This window comes from Xiphophorus couchianus, chromosome 9 (assembly GCF_001444195.1).
Source record: "Xiphophorus couchianus chromosome 9, X_couchianus-1.0, whole genome shotgun sequence".
NCBI classification, from domain to species: Eukaryota; Metazoa; Chordata; class Actinopteri; order Cyprinodontiformes; family Poeciliidae; genus Xiphophorus; species Xiphophorus couchianus.
This window is the reverse complement of record NC_040236.1, coordinates 30,325,922-30,340,275: the sequence shown is the minus strand read 5'-3', so window position 1 is coordinate 30,340,275 and position 14,354 is coordinate 30,325,922. Positions and strand designations below refer to the sequence as shown.

Genomic DNA, 14,354 nt, shown 5'->3' with positions numbered 1-14,354 from the left:
TGATGTATGAACTATTAAAATAGGCAGTTTATAGAGGGGATCTTGAGTATTCATGAATTTTAGCTATTTGTAGGTGGCTGTGGTCTTTAACAACCATTATTATCATGGGTTCACTGGAGTAGTTTAAAAACAACCAACATAAAAATAGTAGAAAAAGAGACAATGTCTCATGCTATGATTTTGGTTATTTCCAGGTTCCTTAATAGCAGCCGTCTGATCATTGTATTATTGGGCCTGTTGTCTCTCGTCTTCCTCTGTGCAACACTTGTTTTCTGTAAGATTTAATTCAAGTGAGTTTTCTGGCTAGTGAAGCACAATGATGCAATGGTCAATATATCTGGAATTGGTACTTTTGTCAGTTTGGGAGGGTGGTAAGTCCTGCTTAAAACAATTAAAAAATGGATTTTCCATGAAGCTTGTCAGCAGAGGGAAGCATGAAGAGCTCAGCAGCTAGCATGGATGCCAGATTATTCCTGACTCTGGAAACTTCACAATGGACTTCAAGCAATGTGGATTCTGTGTCTCTCCCATTTCTCTTCCAGGCTCTGTGAGCTTCATATTATAAATTAAATGTAACTTACTTTCATCTGGAAAGAGGAAATTAAAACATGGTGCACTAATCCTGTCCTTTGCTTTACCAGTGGCCTTTACCTTATCTGGATTACTAGGTATGGTGTTTTCTTTTTCCTATTGACAGTGTTTAAACGGAACTACTCATCTCTTTCCATCACTTTTTCCTTCTACTTAACCTTTCAATATCCTGATACAGAACTTCATGAAGAGCCAGCTTCAGTTACACTGTCAAGTCAGCAGTCTCTACCATGATTGTGTATTAAATAATATGAATGAAACTATTCTTGAAATGAATAACAGTTAAGCCTTAAAATGTGTGAGTTTGACTTTAGGAATTAAATAACTATAACTTGACTTTCTAGTTTCCTAATTTATTTAGATTCACCTGTATTCATTCCACAAAGTTGAGTTTTTTTTCTTTTACTTTCTCACATTCATGTTCAGAGAATAACTACTGGTGATGTGTTACCAAAAGAGTGACTCAGCACTTCTCTTCCTGGTTAACAACCAGACAATGTAGCGCTTCTTTTTTTTTCTCCTTCCTGGTATTATAACCGCAAACAACCATCACTCGCTATCCCGCCCATAAGCGTCACTCACTATAGCAGCGAGCCGGGGCTGATCCGGCTCACACGCTCCCGAGCTGAGCCACAGAGAGGAGCACAGAGCCGCCGCAGACGGGCTGGAGCTGGAGATCACCTCACTTTGCATGATCACATCCGCAGATCGTCCAGGATCTAAAGATGTGGACCGGCGTCGGAAAGCTCGTGCTTCTACATTTTTTACTCATGGAGCTCAGCGGCCACGCTAAAGGTTAGCCACTTATTGGCTCGGAGATGATGGGGGGGGGGGGATTTGCATCGTAGCAGTAGCGCTTCTCCGGGTTCAGGAGGGAGGAAGTCTTGGGGACGGTGTGGGCAGGGGGGACCGCTACCTTCCTCGAAACGACTCGCCTGCCAAAGTGGTCCGTCTGATTATTAGAGCAGCGCTAATGCCCCCGATAGATACTTGCGCTGCTTCACGTATTCAGGAGATTACAATCTTCATTGCCACTTTCGTCAGGTTGTGTGAGCGTTATCACAGGTGACACGAGGTGACAGTGAGTGGAAGCAGCACATGCAAGCAAACGGCTGATGTTGAGACTGTAGCCAGAGTACGCCCGCATGCCTGCGGGGATGTGATCAGCAAAGTGCTGGCTGTAAATGCTTTGTTTTTAATGTTTACGCTGCAGTTGCTAAATTACTGCAAAACACATCAACCTAAACAGATCCGTTTAAATGCCAGCACAGCACCCGTGGTAGGCACTCATTGTTGCACTAAAGTCAACATATTGGAAGAACCGGCGAGCCATTCATGAGCAGACTGCATTACTGGAAGTAATACTTCAATATTGATTGGATCTGGATGTTACACCAAAAGAGGCTTTTTCTCATTCCATGCTCAAAAATAGGTTACTTTGTGCAGGTTGTTCCTACTTTATTAGTTAACTTCTTGAAGTTTGAGAAATGTCAGTAAATTTAAAATGACCTTTAACCAACCCCTGAACACATTTCAGAATCAGTTTCTTAATCTGAAATTTGAATACCACCAAACCAAAAGAAAAACCTGACAAGCTGCTGTTTTCTGACACCACAGGAACTCAGACCGAGTCAGAGTGTGAAATAGGGCAGTTTCAGTGCAAGAGTGGAGTGTGCATCCCAAGCCTCTGGAGATGTGATGATGACAATGACTGTTCAGACAGCAGCGACGAGGAGAACTGCCGTAAGTAGCCCAGAGTTTCTACATTCACACTTGCATTGTTATTTTATAATTCTCTACTCTTGTTGTGTTCAATATGAGCTTTCGTTTGAATGTGTGAATCCCATAGTTTGCAGCTCATGAGTGCTGGCTTTAATGAGTGAACCTGGACTGAGAATACACACTTTATTTTTGTTCTTCAGGGCTCTTTGGAAGTCCCCTTTCAGCACAAACCTCTCATCCAGGATCAAAAGTCACATGACCAAAGGAATTTTTTTTGTACTTACTAATTCAGATCCTCAGTAAAGCGGATTTGGGGCCTTAACTAATATTACATGTGGTTTTTATGCTTGTTTAGTTATTAACCCTATGCTGCTGTTGATGTATGGAGTTAGATAGGTGAAATCAGGCTTACAAATGCATTGCATATAAACTAAAACTGCTGTAGAGATTATGCCATGTCTGAGACTCACAGATTAGATTGCAGAATAATGTGTCATAATAATTAATGCTGAGTCATGTGGGCCTGGTTTTCTCCAATTTATTAGATATGGCTGCTTTTTGTGGTGTCTTGGGGTTATCTTTGTATAGGTTGAGAAGTTAATAAGTGTGGAATGGTATGCGATTTGCATATGATAATTGTTTCATGGTTTTGCAGTGTCTATACAATCATTTACAGCAAAAATATTAACGTGAAAAATGAAATGAAAAAATGAAGTTTTTTACAACTACTGCCAAAATATCTATTGCTTATGATTAGTGTTAAACTCATATTTCTGATACTATTTATTACGTGATTTTTGATGCACAGACAAAAAAAAAATGGAATGAACACCCATTTAGTTTAGTAGTAATTTCCAAGTGAATGGAGATATGCCATTCTGTCCTTAATATTGCAACACATTTATGATGAGCTGATCAGTCTATCTGCTCTGGTTGGTATCCTGTTGTTGACTTCTTAACTGGTTTCAACTGGTTCTTAACTGGTTTCAAAGTACTCTTATCTTTAATGAGAGCAACTGGTGGTGCTCCTTAAGATCTCGCACCATAACTGCCTGTGCTCTCTGTCTCTGGAAATATAGCCTGGCCATTGCTTTCCTGTGCTTTCTTTCATGTAATTCTCATCTCCCTTCAGTGCTCCATCTTGAATTTCTCCCGTTAAGCTTGATTTCTCTGGTTGAATTTCAACCGGGTCAATCAGCGAACAAAAAGAGTTTTGAACGATAACATAAATGTTCTGCGCTGCTTTACAATTGTAGTCAATATTGGCAATGGTAACGGAGGAAGTGATCGAAACCATTCAGTCTGTGTTGGCCACTCCTCCAAATTTTGAGCAGTTAAAGTCAGAGCAAGAGGAATGTATAACACATTTCATTGCTGGCAGAAATGTTGTGGCCCTTTTTGTGTGCTGTAAAGAGGTTCTTACAGCACACACAACTTCTGCAAAGTTTCATTGAGCTAGCACATCACAGCCGTAAGCAATGCTGTAATGTCAGCGATTGGGTAAAATCCGACACAGTTGTTTAAAATTTCCATAGAGTCCACAAGCAATCTTTTCTCAGTCATCAAGGATCCGGATCCTCTGTACAGAAGCAAAGAATATACCAAGACACTGATTTTTACCAGGCTTCCAGAAACATTCACAGCTTTGTCTTGCTTGTAAATAAAAAAAAGCCTTGTTTTAGACAGCAGTGAACAACAACAGGTGTGGGAGGGGCAGCCCTGCATTACTTTATGCTCCACAAAGATGGAGAAAACTTTGCTCACTGTCCCTAGCATCTCATTAAGACCACTTTGCCATATGAAGTAACTTTTTAAAAATCTCATATAACTCGATACATCTACTCAACCAATTCCTTGGCCAGAATTTAAAATGCTTAATCACTTTCACGTGTAAACAATGAAATATTTGAAATTCACCAAAGGGTAGAAATAATTGAAACCTTGGTTTTTCTCTCTTAAGCTGAATTAAGAACAAGACTGGTATTTGTGGTATGATAATAAATTGGTCATTGAAGGAGATTTAAAAGTGGTTGTATTTGTTGTTAGATGGTTAATTACTTACAATGAAGACCACATGGTTCCTCATCTTGCTTTGTTGATGTGCTAAACCCTCAAAGAATAAGAATTCTGACTGTGTCTCTGTGACTCCAGAGATTTGAGTTTCTTGATAGTGGACAATGCTGGAGGTGAGGTAGAATTAGCTTTTAAAGAGCTTGCCTTCTGTCTAACAGGTGTTGTTGGTTTTGCTTGGTGTAAGTGTTGCTCAGAGAGAATGTAAGAAATGTACCTTAAACCACAAGGTCATCCACTGTTCTTTACAGAGAGACATTTTGTCTGTGGTGGAAATGAGGTCTATGACTTTCATCTCTCTTCACTCTCTTTGCTACATATCTTGTAAGCTTCAGATGTGGGTATGCTTCTCTCTTGGGTTTGCTCTCACTCTCTGAATCACTTCATCTTCCCAGTCTCTACCTTTATGTACATTTCCCCTATTGTTCCCTTTCTCCCTTGCTATCTGGTGTCATTCTTTTTTTTGAAGGCACCAGCTCTTAGTCTGTGAAAGTGTCTCTTCCTAAAAGGCTGTCTCATTTCCTCTGCATTCTAGTGTCCAATAATCGACTCTCTTGTGCCATTTTTAAATCATTTATTACTTCACCTTGACAGTGCCAAGGCCAAAAAGGTGGCGGCCACTCGCCTCAGATCCACAAAGAGCATCAGCTGACAGGTTGGTTGGAGATAAATCCAACAGCATGACTCTGGCTGCTGCTGTGATTCTTGGTGACTGGCAAGATGCCAGGCCTTCGAACAGATGCCAGCACTGCCGCTGTGCCCCCTCCCTAAAACCAAATATCACCAGCAAGAGCTCTGCGGAGAGGGGGTGGAGGCTGAACAGGAGAGGGAGGCGGAGAAAAGATGGGACAAATTTGACTGGGAGAAGCAAGATGTGTAGAGCAGAAATGATGTGAAGAAAATGGGAACAAGCGTTTCTGGAGAATTTCCAAAGATAGAAAAAAACAGGCCAAAATGAGCGGGGGAAGTGGCCATTGCTTTTATCCTACCAGCACTTATTTGTCTGTTTCTAATCTTTATTTCACATTTGAATGATAGACAGAAATGGCAAGGATTTTTTTTCAAACACTCATTTGTGACTAGAGAGAGTAGTCTTGTACTTGTTTTTAAAGAGTGACGAAAACTAGGAGTGAAATGCATTAAGATCAGAAGATGAGATCATATATTGTATAGTGTATATTTCTAATGTAGACTCCCTATTTTTATGTTCTACTTAGAGGGATTTCTGTTGTATTTGTTGTACTTCTTAGGCCTTTACTGTATTCTGTTGGGCCATTTATTATAACAAGGTTAGTATGTCAGAATAAGTTAACAAGCTTCTAGAGTACTCTGTTAGGTTTCTCCTGAAGTATCCTCCTACCATCCTTGTAAAGAAGTACATTTAAAATGGTCATTTTGTGTTCATTATTCTGCTGTTTTAGTCTTTCATTTTCCTTCTCCTCTCTCCGCTACTTCATTCTCAACATGCCTCTTGTTTCCCTGAGAGACAGTAAAATGGTGATGGTGGTCATGGTTTTTGGTGCGTTTGTGCTGTCTTTGTGGCTAAATACAGTACTCCTACTCACATGTATGCTTAAACATAGGAACTGTCCGTTTCCTTTAGGTTCTTCATGGCCTATATTTAGGTTGTGGAATCGTATTTAAGAAGAAGGTTGCATACTTGTTCACACTGGAGCTAAATAGGATAAAAATACAAAATAATTCTGCATTATAGCATCACAATAATCATAAACTTAATTTGTCATATCTTTCTTGAATTGGTATGTCCTTCTCTTTTGGATAGCAGCCTTGATCAAGCAGTTTGTAAACTTGTGATTTGATGGAGTTTTCCATAAAGGTGACCAGAATAACAATAACAAAATGATTGTGATGGTCTTTTAGTCTGTGATGTTCACTATTAAGCAAAAGTCCTTTTTGCGTTTTGGATCACATTTTTTGAGGGCTGTTAAGTATTTATAATCATATTTTCTGTCTTACATAGGATGGGATCTATTTATTTTCCAATCAAATGCCAACACACCTCTGCTCTGCTCAGTGTTCATTCTTTCATACTGAGCAGGTAGCCATTCAGCAGTTTCCCACTACATCTACTTGAGATAATTAAAAAGCCAAATATGACATAAATTTTGTGTGGAAAAAAAATCTAACATTTGATTAAGTCTGGTTTCCATATCTCAACAAGCTTTCCTCCCAAACATTGTAATTATATTCATTTATTGTGAAGTTCGAGGAAAAGGACTGAGTGTTTTGTGAGAAAATGTAACAGTAGGTTAAAGGACAATACTGAAGCCCACAACAGTCTTCTGCAATTTAGAAGGCTGGTGGCCTGATGTTGGCTTTCCCAATTTCCCAAGAATAAAAAAAAATATATAACTTGTGCTGTAAAAGCGCTTTTAGTGCTAAAACCCCACAGAAAAATAGCTTGCAAATTCTGTCGATCCACCATTAACACAGCTGTGAAAGTTTCTAAATGTCCCAGGGATCAGCCTTGAAAATACTTTGTGCAAAGGTGCTGTACAAGTACAGTTGTTGCTTTATTCTGTGTCTGAATATTAATCTGTCAAAGCTTTAGTCAGAGGCCAGCTAAAGTTCCTGAAAGTTTTAACCCTAAATCATAACATGCCCTTAGTAAAAAACACCAACTCCTTAAGTCTTGAACCCTTTATGAACCTGCAAAATCAAGGATTGCAAAACAGCTAAAAGCAGTGGGGCACAAACTCAATACCTCAGGGTGGGAAAAATGTTGTTGAGCTGTTTATGAGCGTGTGTGCACACATGTGTGTTTGTGTGTCACAGCAAGACAATGAGTCTTAGATGGGGAGCGTCTCAGCTTCAGTCTGAGACCAACTTCCCATAGAGAAGACATCACAACGCATTTCACGCTGCTGCCATGTGTTTGTATGTGTGTGGGTGTGTGAGAGAGATCAGCCTTTCTCTCACACACAAACACACACCACCCTCCTCACACAAAGACACAAACATGATAATGTTATAAGAGACTGCAGGGAAGCGTTTTAGGCGTTAAAGGCACACACACACACACGCCTGCAGGCTCACATGTTGGTCACCTGCTGACACACACATGCACACGCCCAGACTGTTACAGCTGTGGCCAGAAATGTAAATTGAATGTGAGGTCAGAGGGACGAGGTACATGATGCGCTGCACCGAACCAAGCTGCCTTTTCCTGGGGTAACCCCTAATCATAAGCTTAGCAATGACTCTTAAATTGAAGTGACAACAAGTACTGGTTGGTGTCAGCAAGTATGAAATTAGAATCCTCCACAAGAGGCGGATGCACCATCAAAAAGCTAATAAGTTTTGTAAACCAGCGTTAGCATGCCATGTTAACAGTTATCAAGCCTTCAGAGGAGTATTCAGTGGGCTTTTTTCTGTGCTATTTGAAAAGAATGTGAAACATAAATGGCAAAAAAAAACAAACAGTTTTTCAAAGGAGACTTTGTCTGGTGAAATCACAAAGTTCCGTATCCTTTTTTAGATTAGAGATGCACAGAGAAAAGAGTTGGTGACATACTCAGTCAATAGCCAATCAGATCAGTGAATGCACTCTACTACTAAAAGCTTCCATGTCACTTTGAAATCAACACTCCTGTGTGTGGACACTGTTATTGAGGGAGTTGGACTCAAAAGTTAGTGAATTTCATCCTCAGTGAAATGGTTTTTAGAATGAAGGTAGATACAAACATGAAAGAAGCTCTTTTAAAGAAATGTATTCAAAAAATTTAATATTGTGAAAATGTTCAATGGCTTCTGTTGCTCATTTCAGAAAGCTTTACAGATGGAAAAAAAAGTGAAATAAAATAGTTTCACTCATCAGTTAAAAAAGTCAAAAGACCTGCAAAAGTTTTCTGAACATTAAAGCAGTTTTTCCTAATAGTAAAATCGTATCTATTTTAAGAAATATATGTGCTGTATTTGTTTTTGTGAACCATCTTTATATATTGTATTGCAATGGGAAGATAAAATGTGCTTTAAAAGCACATCAGGGAAGAATTTCCCAAATCCCCACTTACTGTAGCTACAGGTAATAGGAAGGAGGAAATTATGAAATTGGATTCAGCCAAGTACTTTCATGCTTCATTTCATACCTTTGTGTGAAGGTTTAAACTGCAACATTTAATAGTTGAAGTACTCTGTCTGGGTGCATATATGTTTGTGGCATACATCAGCACTGATGTAGTCTCCAGAGAAAAATGTCCCACTTCGGTGCTTTGGGATTTCTAAATCTCGGTGGGATTCTGAGTTTTTAATGTTTTCAGTTTGTTCAGAAATACGGTATCTCACTGATACATTATGCAAGACATATTTGTAGATCATGTTTCTAAAGAAATATGTTTCATTTGCAATTTCTTCCTTAATGTTCTTGTTGTTTAACTCGTTTTTATTCCAGTTTGCTGTTGGACTAAATCAGTGTTTTGCAGCCCTGGTCATTGAGGCACACTGCCCTGGATGTTAGGTGGTTCCCTGCTTTAACACACCTGATTTCAGTTGATGGCTGATTAGAAGGCTTTTGCTGAACTTCAATCATCTGAATCAGGTGTGTTAAAGTGGGGAAACGTCTAAAGCAGGGGTGTCCAAAGTCGGTCCTGGAGGGCCGCCATCCTGTGTGTTTTAGTTCTCTCCCTGGTTTAACGCACCTGGATCCAATGATGGCTCATTAGAGGCCTTAGGAGAACATTGACAAGCTGAGAAGGTTGTTACTACAACCAGGGAGAGAACAAAAACATGCAGGATGCCGGCCCTTGAGGACCGACTTTGGACACGCCTGGTCTAAAGCGTTCACTGTGCTCTGAGGAGTAGGGTTGAAAAACACTGCAGGAGATGATTAATTGTGGAAAGAAACAAGATACACTTTTTTTGTAACGCATGCTGACATTTAGAAATGATTTGATGAAGCAAAGACAATTAAAGTTTGTGAATAGGCTGGATGTCAGTGAAAAATGAACAGCATGAATTGAGTAGCCAAAGTACATTTTCAGGCTGAAAAAACCCACTTTTGTCAGCATAAACAATTCTGCATTGGACATATTATTATTCATTGTCCTCTACATAGAAATCTGTTGTATACTTATTGTTAGTGCTGCTTGATATCATATTTGATATCTGATATCAAAAGATAACATAATACTATGGCCGGTATTGTGATGACAGCATTGCTTAGTATTCACTCAAATCATCCTGAATATTTGTATTTTTACTTTCCCCCCACCCAATGTCTGTAATCTTGAGCATCTCGGCCACTAAAAATATTCCTATGATGTCTATGAAGGGCATTTGGAGCCCAGCCAACTGGTCAGATATATTAGTGAGTCTAAATATGTGACACTTGAAATATTATCTCCAATGAAATATCGCTTCTAAGCCGTCCCTTCCAATTGCAATTTAGCAAAAATTGATGTTGCGATGGTGATTGTAAATCAATATGTCCTGCAGTTAAAGACTATCTTCCTTTGAACACATGTAATGTGCCTCTATTTTTGTTTTCAGAATTACTGAATAAAAACAAAAAACTGAATCAATAATTATAACAAAATACTAATTGGGGAGGGAAAAAAAAAATCTTGTTAATACCTGAATTTCATGTACATCAGACAGGTAAAGAAGAAGACAAGGTGTCCATGCTGCACTGATGGAGAAAAGGTCCAAAATTTTCCCGGTTTCCACCTTTATGACACGGTGCACCATGCTCTACAAGAGAACATTAGCCGGTGTGCTGAGTAGGTGTTGGGCGCAGCGGAGCAAAACGACAGCAGGGTAATTTTAGCTGAGGTCAGTGCTGGCCTGAGGCATTTACTCTGACTCTTTTTCCTCCGTGTCTCCATCTGTTTGTCTTTCTTGCTCATTTATTGGCCTACACCTCTTTTTCTTCTCATCTTCCCGCTTAAGCCACTTTGACACATGCACACCTTAATAATCTAAAGGCAGCTGAAGATGTCTCTGTTGTATGTGACTTACCTCCCTGGTGCTTTTCTGGACGGTTCTGCTATTAAGAAAACTAAATTGGTCAGACTTTCAGAACCTGTTGGTATCACTTTTAGCACAGATAGGTCTGAGCTCCTGTAGCCACTTAAATGAGCAGGCACACAGCAGCAGCCATTTAAATTGGCTGCTGATCAGCTGTTTGGAGGAATCACACAGATTACTTTATTGAACAAAAAAATTACAACTCTGTTCAAGTGTTCCTCCTCCTTGATTTAACTTTTGAGAATTAGCTGCAGCATCTAATCATTTTTCCCAGCATCTGAGTCATTCGATTAAGAACAGTGACTCAACCGTTACTGATGCTACAGTCAGTCCAGATGCTTTATTAAGCCATAACTTAGTACTTCTTGTACTGGGGAGCTACAAAAAAACTGAACACATCTGCAACTGCTCTTTAAAAACATCAAAATACAGAAGAGATGGCAGAAATTATTCAAGATTATTCAGAATAATCAGTGAACAGTGAGTGAGTTGGAGGAAGTTACAAAGTGGCTTTAACACACTAAGGAAACTTTCCTAATAAACAAAAGCTTTTGTTTCTCTTTTTTGCATTATCTTCCCTCCTCCTTCTGTTCAGCAGCCCTTTGACAGAATTACTTTGTTTTTGACACCTGGGTTTGTTTGCCTCTGCTGCAAAGTCACTCGCAGTTCAAAGTCAAACTTTGATAATACTACAATCCTCTTTCCCTAACTGCGCACATTAAGCTTGGCGTTGGCTGGGTGCTTGTGTTGCTCCATTATCGAGGCCCCTCCCCCAATCTGCGGCATGTGACGGGGTATCATCACGCTAATCCCCAACTCAGATTAACGGAATATCTGCTCGGCTTCCATTTTTATTATTTACAGTTGCTGTAATCCTGTTTTTCACCTTGTGCTCTGTTGCCTGCTGCATGTAGTTAGAGAGCGGCACATGAAATGACAAGTAAGAACGCCGATGAATAAAACATAACTGCTAATACCAGGCTGCTGGGTTTACACCGCGATACCACTGCGAGTTCATTGTGTTTAAAAAGTTTATAAAAAGTTTGGTTTTATTCTCCCCTTCTTCCTCTGTGCATTCTTTTCTATTTCCATTTTATATTTTGTTGCTTAATTCATTACATCCCCATTTTTTTTCTACTATTGCATCAATATGTTTTTTTCCCCCACTTGCTGTGACCACGAAAGTAAAGCAGCTGGAGTTTTAAATTTTGTGCACGTGTCTGTGCAACATGGTTTCTTTTTCAGAGAGAGAGAGAGAGAAAAAATATATTTTCTATTCCAACACCTGCTGACATAAAAAAGATGGTGCAACATTTTTGAAGAAGTCAGAAAAACTCAGCATTCAGAAAGTGAATGCTAGATTAAGATCTCAATTTTCTATCTCAGCACTAGATGTAACAAAGATATAGAAATACATTTTAAAAGAAAAGTCTGCATTTTTCTAGATGGGAGAATGTTGGATTTAATTTTCACAAAATATGTTATGATATACAGTTAACATTATTGATTATGGCAAAGGAATTTTCATTTTTGCTGTAGAATGATTGACATCTGCCCTGCGACAGACTGGCGACCTGTCCAGGGTGTACCCCGCCTCCCGCCTGGAACGTAGCTGGAGATAGGCACCAGCAACCCTCCCGACCCCATTAGGGACAAGGGTGAACAGAAAATGGATGGATGGATGGATGATTGACATCATAACCCTTTATTTCCTTAACTGACTTATCAGTTAACGATATGTGGTAATATGCCTAGTTGATTATTTTTGCATAGAGGTTTTTGAAAAGATTATGTCTCATGATTATGTTGTATTTTTTGGAACAAGTTTAAATGAATGTTCAATAATTATCCCTTTATAGTAAAAATGATAACTAATAGCACAATATTATCATGCCTCCAAGTTTAGCAATACATGAGTCACAGTTGATGTAGCTTATTTTTTAGGTTATGGTTGCCTAAAATGGGACAATAATACCAAATGATGGGTTTCTTTTTATCTTGAGCATAAAAAATTACCCTCTCATGACAAGTCTTTAAAAAAGTGAGCTTTGTGAAGCAGAAAGCATTTTTTTGTTTGACATGAGGCATTACAGATCTGAATAATGTCTTCCCAAACAAATTAAGTCCAAGTTTCCAGAAGATGTTGGCAACTTGGTAAACGTGTTGAAGGACATTTGATTTTGTTGTACAAACTATTGCTTTGACTTTTTGTCATTCTGCTGCTTGTAGAGTAACATTGGACCTGACCTGACTGTTTTGGAGAATGTGCTTAAAAAAACATTTTCATGTCTTGCCACATTTCTCCGTTTGCAGCTTTTCCTCCAGCTTGCCTTTAAATGAAGCTGTTAATGTTGATTTCACACAACACATCTCTTTCGTACACAACCCTCTCCAGCTTCTAAGCCTGGGAACGGATCATTTTTTACCTTTAGGGGATTTTGTTTGTCATTCATTGCAGGATGTTGGAACGAGGTGCCGGAGAGGTGAGTCTCTCTTTGATGATGTTGCTCCTGCTCAGCAGCGCTAGTTATCAAAAGGAGACGGTTGTGACACAAAATTATGCACACTCACACACAAGCACAGTCTATATTTTCAACATTTTCACATTACCAGTGTAATACATCCACCTGGTTATTACTCTGTTCTGACACCGCTGAAATGAAGCATCTGATGGGAGATTAAAGAAAAATGATGGAGGAATGGAAATGACCACTATTTTCTCTTCTGATCTGTAGGGAAAATGTGCAGTGGCTTTTCTGATCATCTGTTGCAGAGTGCTCCATCTCTGAGTTATCATGAGAAGATTATTGGTGTTCTTGAAGTAAAAAGTAGCATTAATGTGCTGTAGGTGCTGTAGCATTATCAGCGGTCTCGAGATCTGAGATGCAATGCCAGACATTGGTCCGGTTTGATTGGCTTTGGAAAGGCTTGTTTTAAAGATGTTGCTTAAAGGAGCCAAATATATGAAAGTAATCTATATAGAAAAAAATGTGCTTAAATGGAATCGATCAAGTTTGCAGCATGCCATTAATGCTCAGGGTCAGACCTCCCTTCCTTTCGGTCTTTTTGTAGCCATGTGGTCATTGTGTGTTTGACCAGTGACAGATTTCTCACTCTACACACCCCCATACCCTGCCGTGCATCATTGGACTGAGAGCTTGAATGTTTGGAAGCAGGGTGACACCTTCTCAATGGAGCCTAGGGGGCCACCAAGCTCTCACAAACGCACACTTAAAAACCAAATGTATTGGTGTTTTTTTGTTCTTTGTGAACACGAAGAATAGTGCTGTGACCCTGCATGCATCTGCTTTATCCTTTTGTGTTTAATGCCTATCCGATCGGAGGACCTTTTTTAGGAATTTGACTTTAAACCTTCCAAGTTTAAAATGATTAGTTGAAAGCTTCAGATGACCATAATCTAATTTATGGCCTGGTTATAGGCAATCACGCTTTAGTTCAGGAGTTTTCCAACATCGGGCTCAGAGGACCAAATCTGAATTCTACATAAGACCTATGTTAAGCAAATGTTTCTTTTACTAAATTTACAAGCAACATTAAGGCACTAATGGGTGCACATTTTTTAGTTCCATCAATTTCCATATCTTACTAGCATAGAAATAACAAGTGAATCTTGAAAGTAACAGTCTCTCCGTTTCATATAGAAGAGTTTCTTGATGCTCCTTGATTATTGCATGATCCCGGTTTGTCATATTGATTGATCACTGACCTGTGAGTGTTTGATGTCTTTTGATGTATTAACACTCTTCTTATTCTTTCATTGATTGCATCACTTGTTAAAAAGACATAAAGTGCTGGTACCCCTCAAAAACACAGGGCAGCCTCACTATTACCCTCAGTATGTGGTGTTTCTTTTTTGTTGCAACTTGTGTAATGTGTGGCTTCATCTTCTTCTTTTTTTGTATCCAGCAAATGGACTGCAGACCCTCTGGTGTAAAACACTCGGATTAGAAGAGGAAAACAAACCC

The 14,354-nt window shown here is 39.3% G+C and overlaps 1 protein-coding gene across 4 annotated transcripts in view; it reads left to right on the top strand.

Annotated features, from left to right (window-relative positions):
• Positions 1-1,154: 1,154 nt before the first annotated feature.
• Positions 1,155-14,354, top strand: part of lrp8 (low density lipoprotein receptor-related protein 8, apolipoprotein e receptor) — a 161,074-nt gene continuing 147,874 nt past the window's right edge. For all 4 annotated transcript variants that reach the window (XM_028027770.1, XM_028027769.1, XM_028027768.1 and 1 more), the window contains exons 1-2: positions 1,155-1,386; positions 2,209-2,334. In XM_028027770.1, the coding sequence (XP_027883571.1) occupies positions 1,317-1,386; positions 2,209-2,334 (196 nt within the window). In that variant the 5' untranslated portion in view covers positions 1,155-1,316. The remainder of the gene's footprint in view (positions 1,387-2,208; positions 2,335-14,354) is intronic.